At 46.0% G+C, this 25,425-nt stretch overlaps 1 protein-coding gene across 8 annotated transcripts in view; it reads left to right on the top strand.

Annotated features, from left to right (window-relative positions):
- TLN2 (talin 2) overlaps positions 1-25,425 on the top strand; it is a 441,711-nt gene extending 416,286 nt beyond the window's left edge. For 7 of the 8 annotated variants that reach the window (XM_058737523.1, XM_058737527.1, XM_058737519.1 and 4 more), the window contains 7 exons: positions 1,355-1,460; positions 2,333-2,457; positions 14,000-14,125; positions 16,196-16,258; positions 16,350-16,577; positions 19,618-19,743; positions 21,255-25,425. In XM_058737523.1, coding sequence (XP_058593506.1) covers positions 1,355-1,460; positions 2,333-2,457; positions 14,000-14,125; positions 16,196-16,258; positions 16,350-16,577; positions 19,618-19,743; positions 21,255-21,383 — 903 coding nt within the window. In that variant the 3' untranslated portion in view covers positions 21,384-25,425. The remainder of the gene's footprint in view (positions 1-1,354; positions 1,461-2,332; positions 2,458-13,999; positions 14,126-16,195; positions 16,259-16,349; positions 16,578-19,617; positions 19,744-21,254) is intronic. The other variant, XM_058737526.1, reaches the window with a different exon arrangement.

Genomic DNA, 25,425 nt, shown 5'->3' with positions numbered 1-25,425 from the left:
TTAAAGATTGCCAAAGGAAGGAGGATGGTGATGGATGCATGTAAAGTGATGCTCAAAGACCTTTGACTAATCAGCTCAGGCATATAATACAATGTCTTCTACACACTGGTGCGGCCAGTGCTGGTCAAAGTATAATCCCACTAACTCCCCCATACCCAGATTTTTTTTAACCAGACTTACAGTTTTCTTTTATCTCTGGGGTCCAAAAGACTTCTTTTCCAGACTCCTAAGAATGAGTATGGGACACCAAGAAGGGAATTAACATTTAATGAACACCTGCCGTGTTGGAGGCATTGTGCAGGGTGTTTCTTATGTGTTACTCCTTTTGATCTTTATGCCAATCCTGAGGAACAGGCATTATCCCAGCTTTACAGAGGAGAAAACAGGTTCTGAGGGGTTCATTAACCTGCCCAGCATCCAAAACCAGGCACAAAGGAAGCCAGGTGTGAACACAAGTTTGTCCAGTTCCAAAGCGATGTTTATCCCTGGCTCGAGGCTTCAAAATTATCCAGAGAGAGGCAGCAGTTGTGCTTTCCTCCTGAAGGTTTGAGCATTTCTTAATCTGAAGAGTAGCACTGGGAAGCATGAGAAAGAAATGCAGAAAAAGAATGTTGGAAGAGGAATTTCAGAGTTAGGCAGGAGCAAGGTGATTTAAGTCAGAATGTAAATTTATGGTGAAGATCTCATCCCATTCTTGAGTGAATTGGAGAAGAAATCCTCACACAGGATATCCTATAAATTGGATTGGGTGTTGGATAGCCAATATCTTTTTTAACACCATCAAAAACCAAAAGGCAAAAAAGAAACTTAAAAAAACCTTTGAGCTAGTTCCAAAAAAAAAGGAAAATCCTCAGAATCTCTCCCAGGAGAGCTTGCCCTTTGATCAGAAGGTTGTGCTTTCTTGGGACTTTGTCTCTGAGACCCCAGCGGAGTCACATATTTCTTCTGGTCCCACATTTGTTTTGTCACAAGTACCATCTGACCTGTAACCTCAGGCTCTCGCGTTCACTCGGAGTGTTCCTAAACTGTGTATAATTTTCGTGTGCATATGTTTGGTTTATGTACAAAAGAAAGGGCAAATAAAGGACAAATAAGGACTTCATCTCACTTACGATCTTACAGAAATGTGTCCACAGGGACCTTAGAAAAACTGATAATTCCCAACTTTTCATTTCTCACAGGAAACTGAAGGCCAGTGAGCCTTAAGTGTTTTCCCCCAAGTTTCTGAAGTCACTTGGGTGGCAGAGTTGCAACTTCAAACCAGGTTGTCCAACTCGGTTCACCAGTAAGAGTGTGCTTTCTGTCACAACGGCAACCATCTTTCTCATGCATTTGACTTATTCTTCATCCTCAGATTCTTCAGAAACCCAGCCCGGAACTCAAGCACCAGCTGGCTGCTTTCTCCAAGCGCGTCGCTGGTGCCGTGACTGAGCTCATCCAGGCAGCAGAAGCCATGAAAGGTAGGCTGGATTCTCTCGTGTCATCTCGTGGGACACCACTCAGCGGCCGTGAACTGAGCAAAGAAACCCCGCAGCCAACATAGGCCCTTTCTTGGTGAACGCAGTCAGAAGGAATACGGTAGGGTTTTTTTTTTTGTTGGGTTTTTTGGTTTGTTTTTTTTAGCAAATGAGAATAGAGTTAGAATTTCAAAGTAATATCCTCCTCGAGCAAGGCTCTTTTCCAGTCCTTTGATTAAGTACTTCCACTTAAATGGTATAATCCACCTAGAGCAGCTCACTTCTCTTAAGGGTATCGCCCTTTATTTTTATCTGCATTTGCCTTCATCAGAATATCCTCATTCAAATCATACAGTCCATGTCTAGGAAATGATACCATCTGTGTACATTGTTTGCACACCCCCTTGTGGTCACATTAGAAGCAGTCACCTCACCAGAGCAAGGTTTTCTTACCGGGTTCCCTTTGTCTGAGTTGAGGTGAATGGTGGTTCTCCATGAGTCCCCAAGAGAAGAGGATGACAAATCTGTGTGGTCCGCATAGTCTCAAGTATCTTGAAAATGGTTACTTGCGTTCATGAGCTTTAAGAAAGAGGTCAGAGTAAGGCTCGAGCTGGCCTTGAACCATGAGATCTTGATTTTTGACACTGCATCGATGAGTGCTCCTGCGGTAGGGCTGTATACACAACTGACTTACACAAGCGACAGGATCAGATAGGAGCTCCCCTTCGCCCAGCTGATCTCGGTGAGAGCTGGAGAGAAGATCCCTTAGGACGGTGACGGAGCCTCCTTGCACGTAAATCCAGATATGGTTGGTAATGAAGCCAGAGCCCTGCGGTCATAGCTACCAAGAATGACCCTCTTTGGACTGATTTTAGGAACAGAGTGGGTGGATCCGGAAGACCCAACTGTCATCGCGGAAACAGAATTACTGGGGGCTGCGGCATCCATTGAGGCTGCTGCTAAGAAGTTAGAGCAACTGAAGCCAAGAGCCAAACCGAAAGTGAGTGTCCATGTGTGGCTGCTTGTCCGATGTCAATAGGTCTTCCTGTGGATGGCTGTGAAGTGAAGCTAGGTGTGCCCACAGGGAGCCTGTCTCCTTCCCCGTGGTTAGACTGGCAAGTGGCAGACCTGCTCTACCTGCCCAGCACCTTTTTACACGGCATGGAAAAAAAACCATGGGTTGATCCTTCAGGTTAACCACCCAGAAAAATACCTTTGGGTATCCAAAGGAAGAATCCAGGGCACTTAGGATCTGAATTTAGTTCCATTATATAGAAAGCAGGTGTTAGATGCTTACTATGGGAAGTCCCTGTTACTGAACGGGACGTTGTCACCCTCAAATTTTCTGGTTTCCATGATGCAGTGCAAATAGCAATGCTGGGTCTCTCCTTTTCTTCAAATCAATAAAGGGTAATGTGGACCTCAAAGTGGACCTAGTAACAGAGTTCCTCAGTATATGCTGGAGACTGGTGGGCTGGTATGTTTTCTCCATCTGTGTTGGTCATCTAGATAAATGTTTAAAAGTTAAGTCGTTAAGGGGAGCCTGGGTGGCTCGGTTGGTTAAGCATCTGGCTTCGTCTCAGGTCATGATCTCACGGTTTGTGGGTTCGAGTCCCGCATTGGGCCCTGTGCTGACAGCTCAGAGCCTGGAGCCTGCTCCGGATTCTGTGTTTCCCTCTCTCTCTGCCCCTTGCCCGTTCATGCTCAGTCTCTCTGTGAAAAATAAATAAAAACATTTTTTAAAATGTAAAACTTAAGATGTTAAAGAGAAACAGACATTTAAGGACTTACTCTAAGATGGGGCCATAGAAAGGACAATTATACGTAAAAGGATGGTGAGCTAGTGCTGTCCGGGGGCAAAGCCCAGTCCTGTCCAGAAGCAGTTACCTTTCACTCTACCTCCCATGGCTGTCTTCTCCCAGGAGACGGTGGAATCAGAGGAGGCCTCTTTTTCTTTGTATTCAAGCAAGTCCCTGCTGGTACCTATCACCTCACTTCTCTTCCAAGGACCCAAAAACCTTAGGAGGTAAAATATGGTTTTTCCCCTCAGAAAAAGCTGGATCCCCCAGATTAGGTATGCCTAAAACTCTACCATTTTTATAAAACCAGAAGATGGAGTCTGAGCACCGAAATACACCAAACCACTCAAAAGCAGCACCCAGGTTAATGCTGCATGTAAAACAGACGTGAGCATGTAAGTGAATGTATTGAGCTTGGGAACCTTCTTAAAACCATTAAATTCTTAGAACCAGTCTCCTGATAGTTGCTGATAGTTGGTGAAGGCATTTCTGTAAATCTCTCATCAAGATGTAATTTAGGAGTTATGGCTTTCTGATTTGGGGGTTACCAGGGTTCTCTCTACTAGCCTCTAACCTAAGGGTCTTAAGAGGTCTGAGATTGTCCAAGGTGTTCTCAACAAGTTTAAGAACTGGGTGTGTATATAGGGGCAACTCCCACTTTCTGGCCTTGTCTTTATTTGTACTTGATAAATCAGGTTAATTGCAAATGGAAAATGTGCATTCAACTAAGAAGCAAGCAACTGTTGACTAAGATTTGGAGGCTTTGTGTGTAATTTGTCTTTCCTTTTCCTCATCTGATTTAGCACAAGTAGCCTCTCCTGGAGAGCTTGCGTCTGCTATTGCTGAAGTCATGTCAGTTGACACTGTTCTGGAGAATTAGCCTGGTGCTCATGTAACATTAGCACTTCCCCAGATTCTAAGAGCTCCTGTTTCAATCCCTCTCCTTTTGTCCTTTTGTAAGGTCCCTCTGTGCTCTGTCTCTGAGTCCTAATTGCCCTCTGTCCAGCCATTGATATACCTCGTGATTCTTGATCTGAAAAAAAACCAGCAATTAGAGGCCCTACCCCATAGCATTGTTGTTATAACAGTTAAATGAGATAATTTAAGAATACAGTGCCTAACTGAATAAGCAGTAACCAAAAAGATGCTTCAGAGACTTTTATTTACTACTTCCTAGGAGAATGCCTGAAAGAATAATTTTTCCATAGACCCATGAGCTGATGGCCTTAGCAAAAAGAAAATAAAAAACTCACACTGATTGAGTACCAAGTATGTGCTAAGCAGTGCTTTACAGGCATTGGCTCGTCGGGTCCTTGCAACGTGTCCACAAAGCAACGCCTGTCCATGCAGAATCAGAGGCAAAATACCTTGCCAGAGTCAGGTGGCCTCGACTGATCTGGAAGCATTGTATGTGTGCTGTGGATGACACAGTCAGTTCATACCAGTTTTCTGGGTTTAGCCAATGTCAGAGGCTGGGGCAGCTCCACAGGGAAGCTTTTTGGTTTGCCTGTACCCTCTGACCTGTTACTGCCACTTCCTGTGCAAAGGAGGAAATCCAGAGAGAAAGAAACCTGGGGGAGGGGAAGCGGTCGGGGCTGTTGCCTGTAGCCTGGTTTGTAGTAGGAAGAAGTTAGACGTGACCTGAGTGTCTCCTTGGAGAAGAAGTACACAGCTGTTGAGAATAATGTTGGTAGGACTGTTCGGTGTGCAGAGGATTCTGCTCATGGCATAAACGTAAAGTAAAAACACAAAACAGAACAAAAAAACAGGATGCAGAATTATGTGCTCAGTATAACTCTGTAAACAACACTTACATACAAAGGAGACAGGCGGGGAATGTACAAGAATGACAGTGGAATTCAGGGAGTGCCTGGGTTTTAAAATTTTGTAAAACAGTGTTTTAAAAATAAGAGCACTTAAAAAATAAGTGATGGCTGCAGAGGTGGATGTGTGGGTGCTCCCTGCACTGCCCTGGGGTCATCTAGCTTTTGTATTTACAGTGTGGCTCTTTACGGAGAGCCAAGGAATCCTTGGGTCAAGGTCAAAGTGGACATAACTGTTGACCTGAGTCTCTTCCTTGGGGACGCCTACCTTAGGCCGCTCCCCTCTTCCTGTTAGGAAGGGTGCTCAGTACTTTCTGAGTGTCTCACAATGATGTGAAGTCTTACGCCACCCATTGGCCAGAGGCTCCTGACACATGGATTATATTATCGATAAAATTCTTTTAAAGAAATCTTCAACCCAAACCAGGGTTTTTGTGCCTGTCTAGGAACAAAACTATCTGCTATGTGGTAATAACTGCATAAAATCAGATATCTTCCTTACCTTTATAAAGGAATGCATTTCCCCAGTTTATCAGTCAGTGAAGCGTCCGACTCTTGATTTCGGCCCAGGTCATCTTGATCTCATGGTTCGTGAGATTGAGCCCCGCATCGGGCTCTGCCCTGTCAGTGGGGAGTCTGCTTGGGGTTCTCTCTCTCCCTGTCTCTCTGCCCCTCCCTGCACTCACACACACTCTGTGAAAATAAACTTTTTTTTTTTTTTTTTAATTCCCAGTCTGACACCAAAAGCAGCCAGTCTTTTGTGGTTCATTGGTTCTCTCCATCCCCTTCCATAACTGAAAAAAAATAAGTCATCCCCAAGATACTGTGAATAAGCATTTGCTCTCACATTCCCATCCCTGTAACTACACACGAACACACAAGCCCTTAGTAGAGAGCAAATAATGCTTTCCTTTCATAACGGGAGAGCATTTACACTGCTTAGAGGAATAGTATCGGGGATGGGCAATGTTTTATTTTTTTTGTTTGTTTGAATTGTTTTGCTCACCACATTCTCAGGTCGCCTGTTTTAAAAGTAGAATGCTCCATGGTTTATGAAGATGATTCCTGGCACCTTTTCCCCGCTCAGGCCCTTAAAATCTCAGCACCTCTTTTTGCCTGGGATCTGCCAAACACAAATAACCAATTGGCACTGTTGGATCCACTGTTTTCTTGGGAAGATTGTATCAAAGCAAAAGGAGAGAAGGTCGGATGGTATTGAGGCTGGTGCGTGTACCTACAATGTTGCTAATGGTGTCGTTTCCACACTTACAGACAGACTGTGCTCCACAGAGAGGTAATGGACTTGCGGCAGTGGTGACCACCCCCTGCAGCCGTAGCCTGCAGTACTCTGCCTTTTCTCGAGCTCAGTCAAACCTGGATGCCTTTTCTGCAGGCCTCTGTGTGATATGTTTGATATATTAGGTTGTTATTTAATCCAACTATATATCAAACATATTCCTACAGTGTCTTGCCCTGTCTCCGGGGGTTCCTAATATAGTTTATAAGGCAACAGGAAAGCATATGTTAAACTCACAAGCAGATTTAGAAGACGGGGTGCTCATTCCATTTCATAATGTTATCTTTCCGTTTTTTCTTGTAGCGTTTAAGACCTGTATCAGTGTCGCTAGATTCTTTTGTTTGTTGTAGAAACAAATCATACTTGTGGATGTTTTCGTAAGAGCTTGAGATATTATGTATAGCTTAGTTTTGTCAGTAATGAATCCTTAAGGGATATGCTCAGTGGAAAAAAAATGGAAGGTTCCAGGCCATGTTTGTGACATGGGCTAAAAGCATTATAACCCCCACACACGTAGATTTACGTTTCATCCTGATCTTCAATTTAGAAATTAGTAATTTTCATAATCTATTTTCTAGCAAATATTTAAACACAGATCAACTCTCTGTAAATTTCCCTTCTGCCCATAGTATCAAAACATATAAACCAAATCAGCCATACTAACTGTAGGGATGGTGAGTCACTGGGTTTATAGAAACCTCAGGACTAAATGTATCTAATAAAGATAGTGTGCACTCTGTCTGTCACATTTCCTGTAATAGGTTAACTGGTCAGTCGAAGTTGATAATATTTAGAATAAGCTGACAATCAGAAAGTAATTCCATGGCCTAATTGGGAGCAGCAGGAAGTTTGGGATTATGAAACATTTTTTTCTGGCACGCAGCAAGCCGCCTTTGGTTGGCTTTGACCTCCTCCTCATGGAAGCGCCTGTGCAGTTTGTGAGTTCATTCTGATCTGTCTCAACAGAAGACTGAGCACTGCTTTCTGGAAAGAGAACCATTGTGCCAACAGCTCAGTCTTTTGGAGCAGAGAAGTGCTCTTTTAAGAGCACATTTGAGTATGTGTGTAAGCAATGCCCCACACAGGTGGCGAGCCAGTGGTTTGAACAGGTTGGTCAGGAAAGTTTCCCCTGTTATGTCTAGAAGCCATCTCCAAGTTGCTTGCAGTGAATGCATAGTGACAGCAGCAAAGTGATGACACAGGAGAGGGAAACACAGTGTTGGAGTCCCAGCTTCCAGAGTTATAACGTGGAGCCTGTCCCTGGGATCCTTGTCCACTGAGAACAGATCAGTTTGGAGGGTGTGCAAGATGCTGCCACCTTCACGCAGCTAGAGGACAGCGTTTGGGTTTTGACTGCAGTTAAAGTTATTGGACCAAAATGACAAACTGTCATGGAAAAGAGATGACAAGTTATTATAAATAACGAAAAAAAAAAACAAAAACCCCAGTTTAAAAGGGCCTTGAGGGGAAACCCATTGGTTAAAACTGATGGGATTTTCTTAATTCTTTCTGTAATCTTGCTGTTGGCCAGCATGCTGTACTGATTAGCTGAGTGGATGGGAAGGGACAGCCAGGTGTTCAGGGAGCAGTAGGAACAGATAGGACATTTTCTGTAAGGCTGAAGTGGGGGCTTTGAGCTCATCTGCCACTAGTGGCTGCCAGTCCCGGAGATGTAAAGAGTGTGAAAAGCAAAGGTGTGCGGGGAACTCAACCCGCCCGTGTTCCCAGGTGACTCCCGACCGTGTAGAACAGGAGGTCTTGTCACACTCTCGTCAGTTACATAGAGGATTCCTATCACAGCAGCGAAGGTATCTGATCGAGATATTTGAAAGCATTCCATTATCTTTTTTGTCTGTGCTTCCTAAGTAAACACTCACATGACTTGTTTTGAAAGCACGATCATCTTTAATAATTTTTCCATCAAACAGAAGTAGCAATTAAAAGATCGTTTCAGTGGTGTTACTTTTTATCAGGAAAAAGATAAAATAAAACAAATAAAACAACAGCTACCATGGGAAAACCACTCCTAACATACGAATCGTGCAAGCTCGGACACTTTCTAATGGATGCTGCATGAATATGCAGTTATTACCTGGGTACAAAGAGTGGTCCCTCCCCAAGTTGGAGGCAAAACCATTTGGCACTCCTTTCTCTCCATCATCCATTTTGACTGTTTACTGTTTGCCTAGGGCTTTCAGGGGAATGAGGCCAGCTGTCCAGGTTTGGGATCCTGGCAGGTCTAGTTATTCTAAGAATCTTCCCATTTATAAATTCTCATTTATATAGTAAGAGTGGTGGTCCTAAAGACAACCCACCCATGTGGCCTCTAAAAGAAAAGCTGATTTGGCTCTTATACAGTTGAGTTTTTGGGTACAGGCTAAGGTCTCCCCCAAGGCACTTCTTAGTTCAATACCAGAAGCAAACTGGTAGCAGCCAAACTATTCCACTCAGGCTTCCAGTTGGCAAGAAAATGCTTCTCTGGTGTTGTGTGTGTTCTTGGTGTTGGCCTCCTTTTTTCCCTCAAGTATATTTAAATTATATGCAAAATGTCCACACCTTTAAAAAATATTTCCAAAGTTGTTTTTTTTTTTTTAAGTGTCTGATGTGATATGACCTTGTTTTTAACAGCAAGCATTCTGCAGGACTTTGGGTAACACAGAACAAAGCACAATTTCTAAATGGAAAAATGGCACCATGAGTTGTGATCTGGTTTTTGTAGCCAGTTGTGAGAAAGGTGACCCCTGTGTTTGTCAGCTCTTAGCAAGGCAGTCCCTTAAAGGAGGTTTACACAGAGGGAGGCGGACACCAGGGCAGGGACCTTTGGACCATCTCCTATGGATGCCCTCAGCTACCTCACCTTCAAGCTCATGGGGGAAGGGGCCATAGGGCTGCAGGGATGTAATTCACAAATGGCAAGTAAAAGGACGACAGGCCAAAACATTTTTTCTCTGGGCACCATGTGCCCCACATCCTGTCAGGGAGAAGGTTGGCCAAGATGCAGCATGAGGGAGGCAGGGTTTCTCCATGGAGGAGACTAAGAGAATAAGGAAGAGAGAAAGTCAGCACCTTCTTAAGAAATGTTTAATTTGGAACTGTAGCACGTCTAGGCTACAGGACCAAGAGAGCTGAGGTTCCTCCGTAAGTAACGAATAGAAAACTGATTGATACCTGGAGAAAGGCAGCAAATTCTCTGTGGTCAGAAAGTGCAGGGCACTGACTAGAACCCAGATTGCCCATCTCCTTTGGGGGGGTTGAGGCAGAAGCTGGAAGCAGTGCCAGTCGGTATCATGTGTTACTTGAAACTTCATTCATCATTGGTGTATTACGGGTTTTATTTATAGTTATTTTAGGCTGTCATCAGAAGTGGCAGTTAGACCCTTTCTCCAAATGATGAGTGGAAAACGGCTCAGAGAGGGAAAACAGACTAGCTTAGCACCAAGTCTAAAAAGAACAGTTTTTAAAACCACAGAACACGAAGGTAGTAAGAGAAGTCACCATGAAATTAATTGTTAGGAATTGTTGAGCATTTGCTATGAGTCAGTTGTGCTCTACATGTATTTATAATGTACTTATAACAACCCTATCAGGTAGGAGGGAAGGCAGGTTCAGAAAATGAATTGCTCCAAAGGTTATGTCCTCAGAATGCCTGAAAGGCCAAAAGGCAAAATACAAACTGAGTAAAGACCTCCCCTTTCCCTTCCCTTCTCTTCTCCCCCTTCGTACCCCAGTAGAACCTCAAGCTCCTGAGACACATTAGATCAATCAGGACAAGACAAGAGCCTCACGTGTTCTGCTGAGCACAGGAAGCAGGCATCAAGAGAGCCAGCCCAAAACGTGGCCTTTCCCCAGAGGCACTTCCCCAGACCTCCAACTTTTTAAAAGAGAAGCTCTGCAGGAGATCACCAAATGGGAAAAATACCAGCAAAAGGGTGCTTGGGCCTTTCCCAAAGCTACCAGAAAGTCAAGATGAGGATAGGTCTATCCTCTGCTAGGGCTTAGTGGACAGTCCAGGAAGGACAGCTCCTGAGGGCTGGCGGTGAGCTGGCCAGTGCTTTCTTACAGTGAAGGGGAGCAGGGAAAAGGGCACACCGTACAGAGGATGAGAAGACAGATTCAGCAATCATTTAAGCAGAGCAGATTCTCTGTTTGCACATCTGGTGCTCTTTTCACCAGCACTGCTTTGCTAAGAGCCTCTTTGCAAAATGCTGGAAATGCCATTTGCATCCGTATGTGCACAAGTAGATGTCACAACAAACTACGGATGCAGGTTGAGGGGTGAAGGCAGAGCAGACAAATAACAACCCATGGCCTTGAACGGGGCAGGAGCCAGTGTATAGATGTGTGTTTCTTCCTCCCGGAGGAACCCAGAACGGACAGTTACTGATGTAGACGCTTACTCCATGCATTTCTCCTTCCCCAACCATGTAAATTGCCCTCTGGCTGAACTCTAGAACTTGGAAGACTCGTTTTGAATGGATACATTCATTCAGCAAACATTTATCATGTAGTCTAGCTGCCTGATTGTATACTCGAGAGACCACATTAGTGGAATAAAACATAGTCCGTGTCCTGGAGGAAATGTCAGGCGGGTAGGCTTCAGTTAACTGGGGTCTGTTTCACGTAGCCCAGGCTAGCATTTCCCGTGGAGTAGCCCACTTCCATTAGAAATGAGACCTATTGAAACACAATCTGCATCTTGAACCAGATCATCAGGTGATTCTGAGCAAGGGCTGCCCGTTTATTAGCCTGTTTAATGAAAGCATTTTCTCAAGTTCCCTGTGCCCTGGGTCTCGGGGTTCTTCAGGCTCTCCTTGTAGCGTCCATGTGACTGTCCTCATTGCCCGCCATCCCCCAGCTACAGCGGGATTTGTTCTGTTGACAAATCCTGCAATTTCGTTGTGATCCTTTTATGTAGGAAGATCCTTTGAAGACCAAGCCACTTTGTTTCTTTCCTTTTCTGCAACACGCTTGAGCATGCGCCCTCCTCCTCTTGTAGCTCTCACCGCCCTTCCCCCAGATGCCGTCACAGGTGCTGGTGACAGCCAAGCAGACGGCAGCATGGACAGGGACACTTAGGCATTTCCGAGTGTCCTTGGCTTGGGGAGAATCCCACCTTGTAGGCTAGAAGTTGTGTGTGGTATGAAGAAGTGCCCGGTGTTGATGTTTATGTCCAGCAGGAGAGAAAAGATGGGCATTTAGTCTTAGTGATAAACCTGGCCTACAATGTATAGACGTTAGCCCTCTGTCCCTGTTGTCATCCCGTTTGGCTTTATTAAGCCTTTCTTGGGAAACTAGTACTTTTTAGTCAGAGCAAGTGTCTCCCAGACAGGAGGCTTTCTGCCATGTTCGTTTGAAAACATCAAGATGTTATGGAAAGAAAAACAAAAATTCATCAGCAGGCATTATACCAGTTGCCACTGCAAGAAAAATCTGTGGGTGTCAAAAATATTTCCAAGCTGAATATCTATTTCAAGTATGTGTTCTACAAAAAAACTTCACGGCAGCAGGAGACGTGGTAGAGGCCTTTGAAATTAGTTTTAATAGGATGATTCTGTAAGATCTAGCCATGGCTTAGAGTTAGCACTTAATTGGACGAAAACTCCATTTTTGTGGATCCTAAAATTTGAGAAAGCAGAAATCGGATGGGGTACTTCACACTATGCATGGACTCACCTTGGCGGCCGCCCAAGATGAGGATCTGGGACCCATTCAGAAGCCCCCATGGGCTTCTGTTTCCCCTGCCACAGTGGAGGGGGCTCCCTTGGGGCTCACAAATTACGTGATTTCCCTGGTGCTTTAATCTGTTAGATACTTGAGTTTCTTTTGTAGAATGAATTTCCAAAAAAGTTCTTAATTCGAGGTCACTGACTAGATAACTACTGATATCAGAGCCTAATGCAATTTCTTTGGGGCCTACGCATGATAGTACCTTTTATGCCAGTGTCTTACGATGAGTTGTTTTCCTATTTCAGTAAATAAACGTTATACTCCACCACTACTCTAAGCTCCCTTACTCCAAATTGAATACACTGCAACTGAATCCACTTCTGTCCTGAATGCTCCTAGAGCAAGACTTGGTCAGATAAGAAAGAACGTATGGCTTCTCAGAACTTCTAAAAGGCTGGCATCGTTCTCTGGATTCACCAGACGTGCACTGGAATGTTATTTTGATAACATGACTTGTAAAAAATAAAAATGAGCTGGGAATCTCTCATAGTTCAAGATGTGGTCATAAAGAATGGGGAACGGAAAAAAAAATTGTACCTATGTATCCATCCTGTCTGATGTTCCATATGGGACCATTAGCGACCAACTTTGAGTCTCTGGCACGATGTTAGTCATCACTGATGCCCAGAGGGGTGACCAGGCTAGTAAGAACAGATCCTCATGGAGTCCGAGAGATGGAGAATCTTAATTGCAGCCCTGTGACCTCATCCCAACACTCTAGCTCCCTGAGTCTGCTTTCTCACTGTGAATATAAGAATGAATATAACTACAGTGTAAGATTTGTTTTCCTCTTTCTCAGAATTAAACAAGCATTGGAAGTGGAAATGCCTCACAAAACATTTGGCACATGGTAGGCACAGCATTGCAGATACACCTGATGATGCTGAGTTGTACACTTAAAATTGGTTCAGAGGGTGAATGGCATGTATATTTTAACACACAAAGAAAAGTATTGCTATACCTGACCCTCACTGCAGTGCCTGAAAGGTACCAGCCACACCTTTAACTTTCCTTAACCAAAGGGGGACTTAACCGTACTCAGGTGCACAGAACATTAGTGGTGAGAGGACCATGGAGGGCATCCAGCGTGACCACCCCAAATTGTGAGACTGCTTCCCAGCCAGCCTGGGATCAAGGTCCTTATGCTTGCCCCACTTAGCAGAGCTTCTCTTCAGCTACCGGGGCTGTTCTGGCCCGGTGCTGGTGAACTTAGAGCAGGGCCCTCCTAGCTTCATAACACCTGCACAGTCATGGCCGGAGGTCTTCCCCAGGTGGAGCCGGGCCTCACGTTCCCAGGCGGCTGAAGAAGCTCCACCTCGATGTCATGTCACCTGGATTTCTTTCCCCCCTTTGGTGAGCTGTGGCTAGTAAGTCACTCCTTCTGCTCAGCCGCAGAAGATGCAAATACGGTTTTGCTTTTGTTTTTACCCAAGAAAAATAAGGCTTTTCACCACTCCTAGCCACCTCATCATTGTTTCAACCCATTTTTGAGCCTTAAGGTCTGGAAGAGGATTCCACCACCCACTCTGGAGATTTTGATTACCGATTATTTAAATTTCGGTTATTGATGCTAATGGAGCAATTTGAGCATAGTTTATTCACAGTGAATTTACATCCTGTTAAAGAGTCTGGTCTGGAAAAATAGTCTTAGAATTTCCTGATTTGAAATTTGTGTAGAATGTCAATGCTAGCAGCTTGTACCTTTTAGAATCGGGGAAGGGGGGGAGGCAACAGATGGAGATTTGGGGCAGCTTAGGCCTACCTGCCCTGGGTGTGGTTTGTCAGCCAAAAGACATAAACGGATGAAGAGCCAGGTGATGGAGCAGTAAGTAGTTGGGCAAAAAAGCGCCCTTTGTGGATGTGAATGGCATGTGACGCCATTTTCTTTTGTTATAGCAAGCAGATGAGACCCTGGATTTTGAAGAACAGATTTTGGAAGCTGCTAAATCCATTGCCGCTGCCACGAGTGCCCTGGTCAAATCGGCCTCGGCAGCCCAGAGGGAGCTGGTGGCCCAAGGAAAGGTGGGTAAACCCCTCTGGCCACGTGCTGGAACATTGCTACAGCAAGAGCCTCTGAGGGCTGAGGGAAAGATGTGAACGCTCGTGGCCCGCACTGAGGAAACCAGCGCTGCGTCCTCCCTCACTGAATGGCTCGTCTTTGCCCCATCTGACTGAAAACTCTGTTCGCTTAAGCCTGACCTCCAGAAGGACGGGTTTGGCTGCTGGGCCTCTCATCTGCTTCTTGTTAAGGAAAGCGTCCCATTCCAGACATTGATCAGGGCCTGAACAAGACGTTTATATTCCCACTGTAGATTAAGCTATTTAAAGATGTGAACTGTCATATTTTCCTCGCGGATGGCTGGAGGAGCACCGTGGTCAGGGACTTTATATAATACAGTTTCCACCTCCAACGTCTCAATCCATTTTGGAGGACTGCTGAGCTAAATGCCGTCCAACTCTGCAGTTAGCGTTTTCCTGAGCCCATTGATCAAAAAGGCCAGTCTGGTTTCAAATCTGAGATTTCTTTTATCTGCTTCATCCCTAGTAACCCATTCCATCTGCATTAGCATGAAAGCATAGTTCTGTTTCAGTGACCCAAAGGATTGTTAGTATATTAGAGTACTCCTGGATATAAGAGGGTCTTACAGTTTAGAATACCCCTGGTGGTGTTCCCATACAACATGGAATGACTCCATCCAAATCGCGCCTTGCAGACAGCCTCTCAAATATAGAGGCACTACAGAAATCCTGTCAGGTTGTGGGTTTGGGGAATTTGGTCACCATCGTTTTCAATTATTTCTGCCTGATATTAAAAGGCCTTTGCCATCAGTGTATGGATAGATGGCTACGATTGCACCCTAACCTGAGAAAACTTGTAATATAGACAGGAAGTTAGGTCCAGCGAGTGGCCATCTGTCTTCCTCCACGAAGTGGCTTGAGCTAAGCCTTGTCGTAGTCCAGACCACAGACTTCGGCTCCTCTTTCTAAACCATCGTGTGTTCTATTGCTCATTATTGACATATGTATTTCTCTCCAGCCAGCATGTGGTCTGTCCCTCTGTGCTTTTCCCTTATGCTCTGTAGATATAGCAGAGTGTTGACCTTATTTAATCAAGTACTTGTTGACCCATCAATATGTAAAGACTAAAAATGGATCAATTTTAAGATTTTAGGAATATCTTACCTACAAATTTCAGTCTCTTGATAAAGGGCTGACTGTGCACCAGATTGCTAGGTACTAAGAGAACCTAACTTGTTGACACATTGAGAAAGTTGGTAAAGGAGGCACCCCTGGACTTGAGTAAACTATAGGCTTATAGACAGGACCTTGGGGTTTTATCTGATGTTCACTGAGCCCTGGTATGGTGCCTCATAATTGCTGGCAGATCCCTAATTTCATATTCAAATTGAGGTTGGAGAACTCCTCTCTGACCTCTCCAGGCACCTCCCGCCATGTAAAGGTATGTAAAGGTATCCTCCCATAGCCATTCCCTCTACATCTGGACAGAAAATGTTTCACTTCTTCGTATAATTTCTAAATCAAAGCAGAGATCATCTTACATCTAGCTTCCTACTTCTCTCCCCACCCCTGACAAAATAGTCTGTATTTCCTTAAGACCAAGGTCTGCACTCCACCATACTAAAGGAAAGGCACTATCTTTTTTTTTTCCCCCCCATCATCTGCCAGAAAGTCACAGCATGGCCTGAGGGTCAATGATCAGGAGAGATGTAAGTTTCCCTTGGCCCTTGAAAGAAGAGGGCTCAGTGGCTCCCATGTTTGAAATGGAGAAAGGTCAGCAGAGGAAATAAGCATGTAAGGACAGCCCCAGTCCATCACTCCTGAGCAGTTTTCCCAGAAACTAAAGGGAGACCATTCTGAGCATTTCAGATTAAGTCATTGTGGTGCCGTGGACCACAGGCAGTCTCAGAATGGCAGAATCCCACATGAGAAAGGGTGTTCCCTTCTCACGCTGGTGGTGCTTTGTGTCCGAGGAGACGTCATTCTCTCCAGTTCCAGAGCAGGGTAGAGTCTGAGGGGCTGCAGATGACCCTGCACCTTCCGGCTCTCATTACGGATTTCTACACTCTCTAGGTGGGCTCCATCCCCGCCAATGCTGCGGATGACGGACAGTGGTCGCAGGGGCTGATTTCTGCCGTGAGTCACCTTCTCCTTTCTTCCCATTTGCTTTTTGGGTCCCCTGAGGGAGTTTTGGGCCTTGGGTCACTTCTCTGTCAACTGTCCCCAGGCCCGGATGGTGGCAGCTGCAACCAGCAGTCTCTGTGAGGCGGCCAATGCCTCTGTTCAGGGACATGCCAGTGAAGAGAAGCTCATCTCATCCGCCAAGCAGGTCGCTGCTTCCACAGCTCAGCTGCTCGTGGCCTGCAAGGTGAAGGCCGACCAGGATTCAGAGGCCATGAGGCGGCTACAGGTAATGGTCACTGATGCTGGTGGGAAAATACTCCTGTTGGAGCGGGTAAGTGTCGCCAACGGGGACAGTCTAACTTCCTTGGCATGACCCACCAGGCCTTCCATCGGCTACCGCTGTCCCACTTTTCTCATTTTTACCACGTACGGCCATGCATCCTACAGCTGCTGCCCCAGCAGACTGACATTGTCCATGTGTGCCTTCTGGTCTCATGAGTTGGGGCCCTCTCTCACCTAGAATGTCCCAGCCCCTCCCCACCAGCCCAACCTGCTCGTTCTTCATGACTCCTCACTAGAGTCCCCTCTTCTAGAAAGCCCTCCCTGACCTCCTGCATGTCAGGCAGTCATTCCCTCCTCTATCCTGCCAGAGCCCCTGGCCAGACCACTCTTGGGGTTCCTGTCACCTGATACCACCGTATTTATTTTTATATCTATCTTTCGGGAGGCTGTGAACTCCTTAGGCACAGGCACCACATCTTTATCTTTGCCTCTGTCACACCCGAGATGGTGCCTATTCAAGAGGGGGCCCTCCTCCACTGTTGGCAAAAGAAAGCAGAGAAAGGACTGAGGCATTTATATGAGACTGTGGCTAAGGTTTCCCAGAGCCCAAAGGACATGGTTATTATGTAGGTTATAATCCAGTCTCTCCCAGTGCATATACATTTTCCTGATTGTTTTAATTACGGAAGTGTTTTAAACACAGCGAAGGAAATGGTTGAATGAAAAAATCACATAGCCTCGACATCTTCCCATGTCAAATGTTATCATTTTTTTTCTCTTCCTGTTTTATGTCTATACAAAATAGTTGTGTCTACTTGTAATCATAGCAAGAGACATTCTGCTTTTTTTCACGTAACATTTTATCATACGTGTCTCTTTACTTGAAGACAAGGCGTCATAATTTCTCTATGCAAAGCTAACTGGTCCATTCTTCATGAGTCTCATTTTTAATGATTGCATGATATTACATCAACTGATTATGCCAGAATTTCCTTATGCCTTGGACGTTTTGTTTCCAGTTTCCTAGATTTTCCAGGTATTTAGAATATAGACTATTTCTGTTGCTGAAAAAAAGTGTTTATACGTCATGAATAAACTCATAAATGGCAGAAGTATGAGAACAATTTCACCAAAACCCAGAACTCTAATTTTATTTTGCAAGTCCTAACATGTATTTCTGTTGTTGGGTTCTCCTGAGTCTCTCTCTCACCCACCTCCCTTTACCTTCATCTGACCCCTGGACTAACCCAGGGGGGAAATGGGGAGCTTCATGTTGATGACATGTGGTTTGTGGGTTTGGGGGACACTTCTGGCAAAAGCATCCTGAGTTAAGAGAGACCTGGGTTCAAGTCCTGCCTCTGCCATGTATGAAGTATGTGATCTTAACACAGATGACTCAAAACCTTTCAGGCCTTAGTTTGCCTCAGCTATAAAATGTGGATAGAGATACCTCACTGGCTCTTAGGAAGGTCAAGAGATGTGAATGTGCTTTTCTAACCCCCAAGGACTTACACAGACAGAGCACAGCATCACTCTCTTTGTCATCATTGCTGATTTAACTGGATGCTGCAGTGTCCTATCTGAGTCCCTTGCAGTGACCCAGAGGTCCCGTGGGGCTAGACTGATCTGTAGTCAAATCCCATCTCTGTGACATACTAGCTGCAGGGTCTGAGGTAAGTTACTCGACCCCATTTCCTGCCTCAGAAAAGTGCACTGATGACCTCTAAACTCAGAAAGCTATTTTGAGACCAGGTTTGTCATATATATTAATTGGCTTCCCCTTCTCTTCTTGTGCAAAAGCCCTCATAGTCCCTGTTGGTGACTTGAGATCACCAGCCAGATGAGCTAGTTCGCTTTGAGAAAAACTCAACTTTCTGATGGCTAATCCCCACACACAAGCCCTTGACCCAGAGGTGGCCTGGGCAAGGAATATGGGAGTCTTAATGCAGCTTTGACCACGCTTCGAAGAAAATTCCAAACCTCAGGGGGCAGAGGACAAGTCCCCAGGGCCATGCTTCATGAGCATTAAGAGTAAGCCAGTATGAGTTCACATCAAAAAGCTTTTCTTTACCTGTCTCTAGCAATTGCCCCATCCTTGAGCACTTGGCATAAAGCCCAGCTGTGACTCGGAAAATATACCTGTCGAGGCCCTAGTTACTGTGGGGCTCCCAGCCTTCCCATGCAGGGATAGGTTGTGCTTTCCTAGCCCATCATTCCCTCAAGAAGCATTCAGCAAGTGCCATCCCTGGGCATCCAGTGTGCCAAGTACTAGGGATGCAGAGAGAACGGTTACAGCCCCTGCCCCCAAGTGACTCACTGTCCAGGAAGGGAGAGGCAACCCCAAGTGTGGAAATGGCCACAAAGAAGCGAGTGCAGAGCACGCAGGGAGCACTGTGAGTAGGTGTTGGTAAGGCCAAGGCAGACAGGAAGAGTGCTATCTGAACCACATCTTTGAGTTTTTTTAATTGGATGGGGCAGTGGGAGATAGTTTTCTAGACCAAGGAGATGACCACTGGGCATGCTTCTATTAACACGTTTCACATTGCTACCATCATTTGTGTACATAATTTTAATTCTCCCTCAAAAGTATGTGTTCTGGGGCGCCCGGGCGGCTCAGTCGGTTGAGCGGCCAACTTTGGCTCAGGTCATGATCTCACAGCTCATGAGTTCGAGCCCCGTGTCGGGCTCTGTGCTGACGGCTCGGAGCCTGGAGCCTACCTCGGGTTCTGTGTCTCCCTCTCTCTCAGCCCCTAACCCACTCGCATTCTGTCTCTGTCTCTCTCAAAAATAAATAAACATTAAAAAAAAATTTTTTTAATAGTAAAAGATAAAAAAAAGTATGTGTTCTTTGGGAGCCAGGAACTATATCTCATTTATCTGTGAATGAGCGAAGGTTAGGTAGGTGCCAGCATTGGTAGAATCGTTGGACAGCTGGACAGACAGATGGATACTTGCTAAAGAGAAATTCTGTGTTATAATTGGATGATAAGCCATTCATAATCCCATGAATTGTACTCTCATGTCTATTCTTGGTGAATCCAAATTGGCTGTTTCTAATGATATAATGTATGCTTTTCCCCCCTCTCCAGGCAGCAGGAAATGCTGTGAAAAGAGCCTCAGATAATCTTGTTCGTGCAGCCCAGAAGGCAGCATTTGGCAAAGCTGACGATGACGATGTTGTAGTGAAAACAAAGTTTGTAGGGGGCATTGCTCAGGTTTGTGATTAAATCTAGACAGTGTTTACTCCCGAGATGGGCCTTTTGTTATTACAGAGACTCAAAGTAACAATGACTTCAACAGGATGGACGTGTATTTCTCCTTTGGGAAACAATTGTGGGTGTAGGCAATCTGTGGATGGTGTGCTGGTTCCTTTGTGTGTCATCCCCAGGCTCCATCTGCCTTATTCCCCCCACCATCCCTGAGATGTTGCCTTGGCCATTTGCTCCAAAATGGGTCAGTAACCACCCTCGCTTCCCAGCCATCAGAAAGGGAGAAAGAAGGGACCACAGGATCCTGAAGTCGCGTCCCTTGCTCCCGCTCACATACCATTGGTCAGCCTTTAGTCACATGGCCAACCAACCTGGTGCAAAGGATTCTGGAAAGTGTAGTATTCTTTTCTGAGTACCCCTGTGGCTAGGCAAAAATCAGGGATTTTGTTACAGAAAGGGGGAAGAAGAGAGAGTGAAAGGCAGTAGTATTATCATTTAAATAAAATGACGAATTTGGAGATACTACCCACTTCACATATTTGGCCCTACAGAGAGAATGAACGATAACCCCTTCCCACAACTTTTATAAGAGCAGCTGGGCTTCAGACTCACACAGGATTGCATTCTTGTGCGTGGTAGTGAGGAGCAAACTTCAGGAAATCAGGCCTGCCGTTGAGGATATGTGCTAATACAAATCCGTTATACATGATCGGTTTTCTTATCAATGCCCAGAAGTTACTCATCCCCATGCCTTCCTCAGCTCTTCCCAAACCACTCCCAGTAGACATACACTGGGTGCATTTTTATCAGAATCGATTTCTTGATACGCTAGTTCCATGAGAAGTTCCATGAGGAAAAGTCACTGATCGGATAAGGTGGGAAATCCTGCCCTCTCTACCTCCACCTTGGACTAGCACAGTGATGGTTAGTAGAGGCTCTGAAAGGGCCCACAGGAAAGTACGCTGTTTGGCTTTCTTGAACACTTACTTACCTTTTTCACCTGTTATCTATTAAGTGATACTCCTCGGATCATATCTTAGAAACGTGAAACAAATATATGAAAGCTGTCAATTGGTTAAGGACTCCAGCTTTAGCTTCATCATCACTTGGCCAAGTCCTGCTCCACTAGCTGGGTGTTAAGGAAGGTAGACCCACATCTCTCAGTTTCTAGTTACTCGTTGGAAAAACGGGACATTCAATAAGGACTTCACCGTGTTGTCACGAGGATGATGGGACGCTCCGTGCAAAGTGTTAACACAGCATCTGGTGCATAGTAGGGATGCAGTAGATGTTTGCTGTTAAATCATTGGCCAGAAGCCACTTAATTTTCTTGGGTCATTTGGATCTCAAAAACCGAACTGTGGCCCATAGGCTGGTCTCCAGCACTAAGATACTTAGTACCATTGTACGGCTGTGTATAGCAGCAGCTATGGGAACTTATGAGACAAGCAGTAGAGTTGGGAGGGCAGTTTCCTGGAGAGTTCTAGATTCGCCCAGCTTGTCATTTTTCCTTCTAGATCATTGCCGCCCAGGAAGAGATGTTGAAAAAAGAACGAGAACTGGAAGAAGCGAGGAAAAAACTGGCCCAGATCCGCCAACAGCAGTATAAATTCCTACCCACTGAGCTGCGGGAGGATGAAGGCTAAGGCCAGAGCCAAGATGGCGTGCCCCAGGGAACGACTTTGCAACAAATAGTGTTCCTGAGAAGCTGGGACTTACCTGGAAACTGCCTGCCTCCCCTGGGGCCAACGCAGAGCCCTGAGTGCTCATTCTCACATCTCTGTCCTGTCGGGCACCGGCTGCATGATCGTGATGTCACACGGTACAGTGTCCCACCCACAGCTCCTTCGCCACCTCCCCTCATGCCTCACCGTATCTCAGGAGAGAGGGGCGCACGTTTCGTGAACTGTTACCAAAAAAAAGAGAAGTCAGTATTATGTCGTTCTCAGACACTTTTGCTTTTGTTGGTCCTTCTCTAGGCCTGCTCCTGGGCCTTCTGTGAAATCTTAAGAGGAAACAAAAATAATGGCTTGGGGGAAAGCATTGATATCCTAGAGATTATTCTCCCTCTCGGGAGAAGATGGAGGTTGGAGTTGGACATGGCTACTAAAAGCTAGAAACGTAAACCAGTGTGGACTCCAGGAAGGCCACTGCCATCCTTCTGTATCTCAAGCACTGGCTCACCCAGAGGATGGAGAATTCCTGCTCCCATTTGCACGCTTTCTTGCCTCAGTGTGTAAGCTCCTTGTACAATCTAGACCCGTCTTGTATTCTGTGGCCCAAAAAAACTGAACGATTATTTTTTTCCTCCGTAATCCAAAGGGCAGAAGTATGGGGGACTGTCAGGGCTCGGTGAGCAGAGGCTGGAATAAAATGTGTGGGCTCCTTACTCTGCAGAGACTTTTTCAGTTCATACAAGTCCCATGGCCTCTGATGACAAACCCATGTCCTCCGATGACAGTCCACTCAACACCCCCTCCGAAGCATCCGAGGTGGGGATTCAGCTAGAATAAAGCACTTCCTTGGTGACTGCCAGGTCCTACCCGGGGTCCTCTGCTCTCAAAATGGTTAGATTTCAGAACTGCAAGGCATCTGTTTCAAAATCTGTCCCCTGCCCTCCATCCCAAGGTGCAAATTTGTTCTGTGTCTTAATATTCTTACAATCTAGATGCAAACTAAAATCAGTGTGAACCTTTAACAAGTAGACTTGCTCACTCTCGCATCTTTCAAGGGAAGGTATATGGTACATCCAGAGTCCGTCTTCCTGATGCTGCACCTCCCAAATTTCGTATTATTTTCCCTCCTCTCTTTTTTTGCTCTCCTTTCAGATCCCTTTCTTTAAAAGGGCATTTTAAGGCCTTGAATTTACCTTTAATCTGACTCTTTAATCAGAACAGTACATGAAGGACGAATGACTCGTGGAATAGATCCGAACGCCAGGTAGCCAGCGTCCGTGAGAGAATTCATGAGGGAAAGACGATGGTAACGGACGTCCGTGGGTTTCAAAGCTGATAACTGGTGAAGGCGGCCATCCTCCACTTCTCTATAGTAATGTGGCGTCGCGTCTCCTATTTCATCCACAGGATGGCTTCAGTGTCCCACCCGGGGTCAATATTGACGCTTGGGTCCTCAAAAGGCATCACTTTTAGACCTTGCCCCCTGGTCCTGCTTTAATAGACTCTAGCCTGTGGCATAATTTTAAAATTTAATTAAACCTCTGACCGTTGCCCGTATTTATTAGAGACGTGTAAGCGCTATACATCAAATTTGTTTCCAGACAAGTGGAAAGTTAGAGGAAATACAGTACAAATAAAAAGCAGAGAGAGTGTAGGGCACTGGGGGGATGTGGGTACCAGCTCTGAAGAGGAGGGAGCAACAGAGCCCTGGCCTCTCAGGAAGAAGCTCACACACTCTTGGTTCTCCCTGAGTGTAGCTAGTACAACTCTTCCTCCCTGCCCTGGGCTGTACCCTCTCAGACCTCAGGATGAAAACTGAGGGCCCCCTGGACTTGGCAGGGGTGAGGGTTCTCCCCGAGAGATGTTCCCTGGACAGGCACAGGGTGCTTTCTGAGACTCTTAATCAGACCCAAAGGCTCAGAGTCAAGGTGTGTTAATGGCCTCATGTAGCAGGACCCAGGGAGCCCCTCCATGGCCCACCCTCCCCATATTTTCTTCCAGGCTGTTTGGTTCCCTCTCCTCTTCCCACCTGTCCTCTGTCACATCCTGGCATCCCAGAAGTGAGGCAAGAGCAGACAGGGAGTTCTCTGTCCCTGCCTCAGTCATTGAAAACCTCTATTGCGTTCGATACAGAAAACCCTTCAGAGAGAGGCAGCGAAGAGGCCTGTCCTTTACAACTTGGGAGAACAGGCATGAAACCAAGCTTGTTCTTGTATGACCTATAGAAATACACTCTTGTCTCAAGTGTTCTGCTGCTAGGAGCTTTGGGGAAGTTGGTTCCCAGTTATCATTATCACCGGGCGTGGTGCTGGTTTTTCACCTGTCCCTTCCTCGTCCACACTGCAGACGTGTGTGTGTACATGACCTTGTGGCTGCCTTCATCTCTTCCCATTTCATCAAATGGTTGAAAGACTGTGCTTCAGGAGTTATTTAGTAGGCTCTACAGCACATGACCCCAAATGGCATTGAGGGGGCTTCTGGTTCTTCTTCAAAAGGAGCTAAGGCAGATATGACTTGTGTTTGGGGTGTGAGCCTTCATTGAGGAGCCTCTAACAAGAAGATGGTTTCAGGGTAAAAATGGTCCCAGGCCTGGAGCATAGAAATGCTTCTGTCCCTGTGAAGGGAAAGCAGGTGTCTGCCCCATGAGGGGAACTGGCACTGGGCTTCGAAGCTTTCAGCTGATCTTTGCGCCCCAAAATTTCTATTTCAGAAGGTCAAGAAAGGAACCTGAACTGGACTTAAGAACTGCTCGTTGATTTGGGAGTTCGGATTTTGTTTGGTTCTGCCTTTCAAAAGTCTTGGAGTGTAAGGATGCTTAAAGCCACATTCAGTTAAGCAGCCAGCCCTTATTTAGACTGGCGGTGCCCCAGCAGGTCAGTGTGTGCGGAACCTTGAGTCCTGGGCGGCTGTGCAGTCAGGTGTCATGGGGACCCCAAGCCACCTACTGAGGAGCCACGTGGTCTTGAAGGATGAGCCACCTGGACCACTGCAAATGCTTTATCACAAATACCCTTAGGGCTTCTCAGAGGCTTTCCCTGTGTGCTTTCTGGGTGTTTCGTTAGTCCGTGAGTTTCTAGTAACCAAAGCCTATTCTAAGTTTATCAATGTATTAGTACCAAATTTCACCATCCCCCAAGACAATGAACCCCACCACCAAAGTAATCCCAAGGCCGAAACCTCATGCAGGAACCAGGCTGCAGGACAATGGTGGTAAGCAAGCTGTGGTCTCCACTCCCCGGGGACTTGAGGACCTCCCACTGATAGGCCACTTGCTCCTCCTCCTCAGCAGTGAACCCTCACATCTCCCCAAGCTCTGAGGTTCTGGGTCATGGCAGAGCCTCAGGGGATTCTGGCTTTGAGACCCCAGGACAGACTATGAGCATGTTCAGTTCTCAGACTCGTGGAGGAACTGTCCCCGCTGCTGACCAAGGGAGTAGCCACCTCTGAGACCCTTAGGGGAACGCAAGGAGTTGGGGACAAATGTTCCCTTCAGGCTAAGAGGCAAATAGCATTCAGAAACCCAAAGATCTTAACAGCTGTGCTAGGGGCTCGGGTTCCAACTCCCCAAGGTCTCTTCCAGGTGCTGGCCTCCCCAGTAGGGGGCCTCAGGGGAAAGGTGTCTTCGTCCACAAGCAAGGTTCTACCACCTTTAAAAGTCCCTGAGATGACAACTCTGTCTTTCTGAGCGTCTGCTTGGTATGTTTATGGTCATTAGGAACAGGCATGTGATAGAGCTTCTGGTGACTCTAAAAAAACACAATGAAGGGACATTTCTGTACAAGAGGTTGGGATTTGGCTTTCCTCTGGGCCCTGCTCGGCCTTCCCGTAAGCGTCGGCCTCTCCTTGTTCCACAGTGCATGAGTGTGGGTCTCCCTCCACCACCTTCCCACCTGGCTGCAAAATCTAGGAGCAAACAGGAAAGTTAAGCTCTGCCCTATGTCATAATGTCTTTATTGATCTGGTCGCATAAATTATTTTTTTTTAATTCACCAGAAATAAACTTTTAAAGGAA

The sequence above is a fragment of the Neofelis nebulosa genome, chromosome 7 (genome assembly GCF_028018385.1).
Source record: "Neofelis nebulosa isolate mNeoNeb1 chromosome 7, mNeoNeb1.pri, whole genome shotgun sequence".
Lineage (NCBI taxonomy): Eukaryota > Metazoa > Chordata > Mammalia > Carnivora > Felidae > Neofelis > Neofelis nebulosa.
This window is presented reverse-complemented; position numbering and strand designations above follow the sequence as displayed.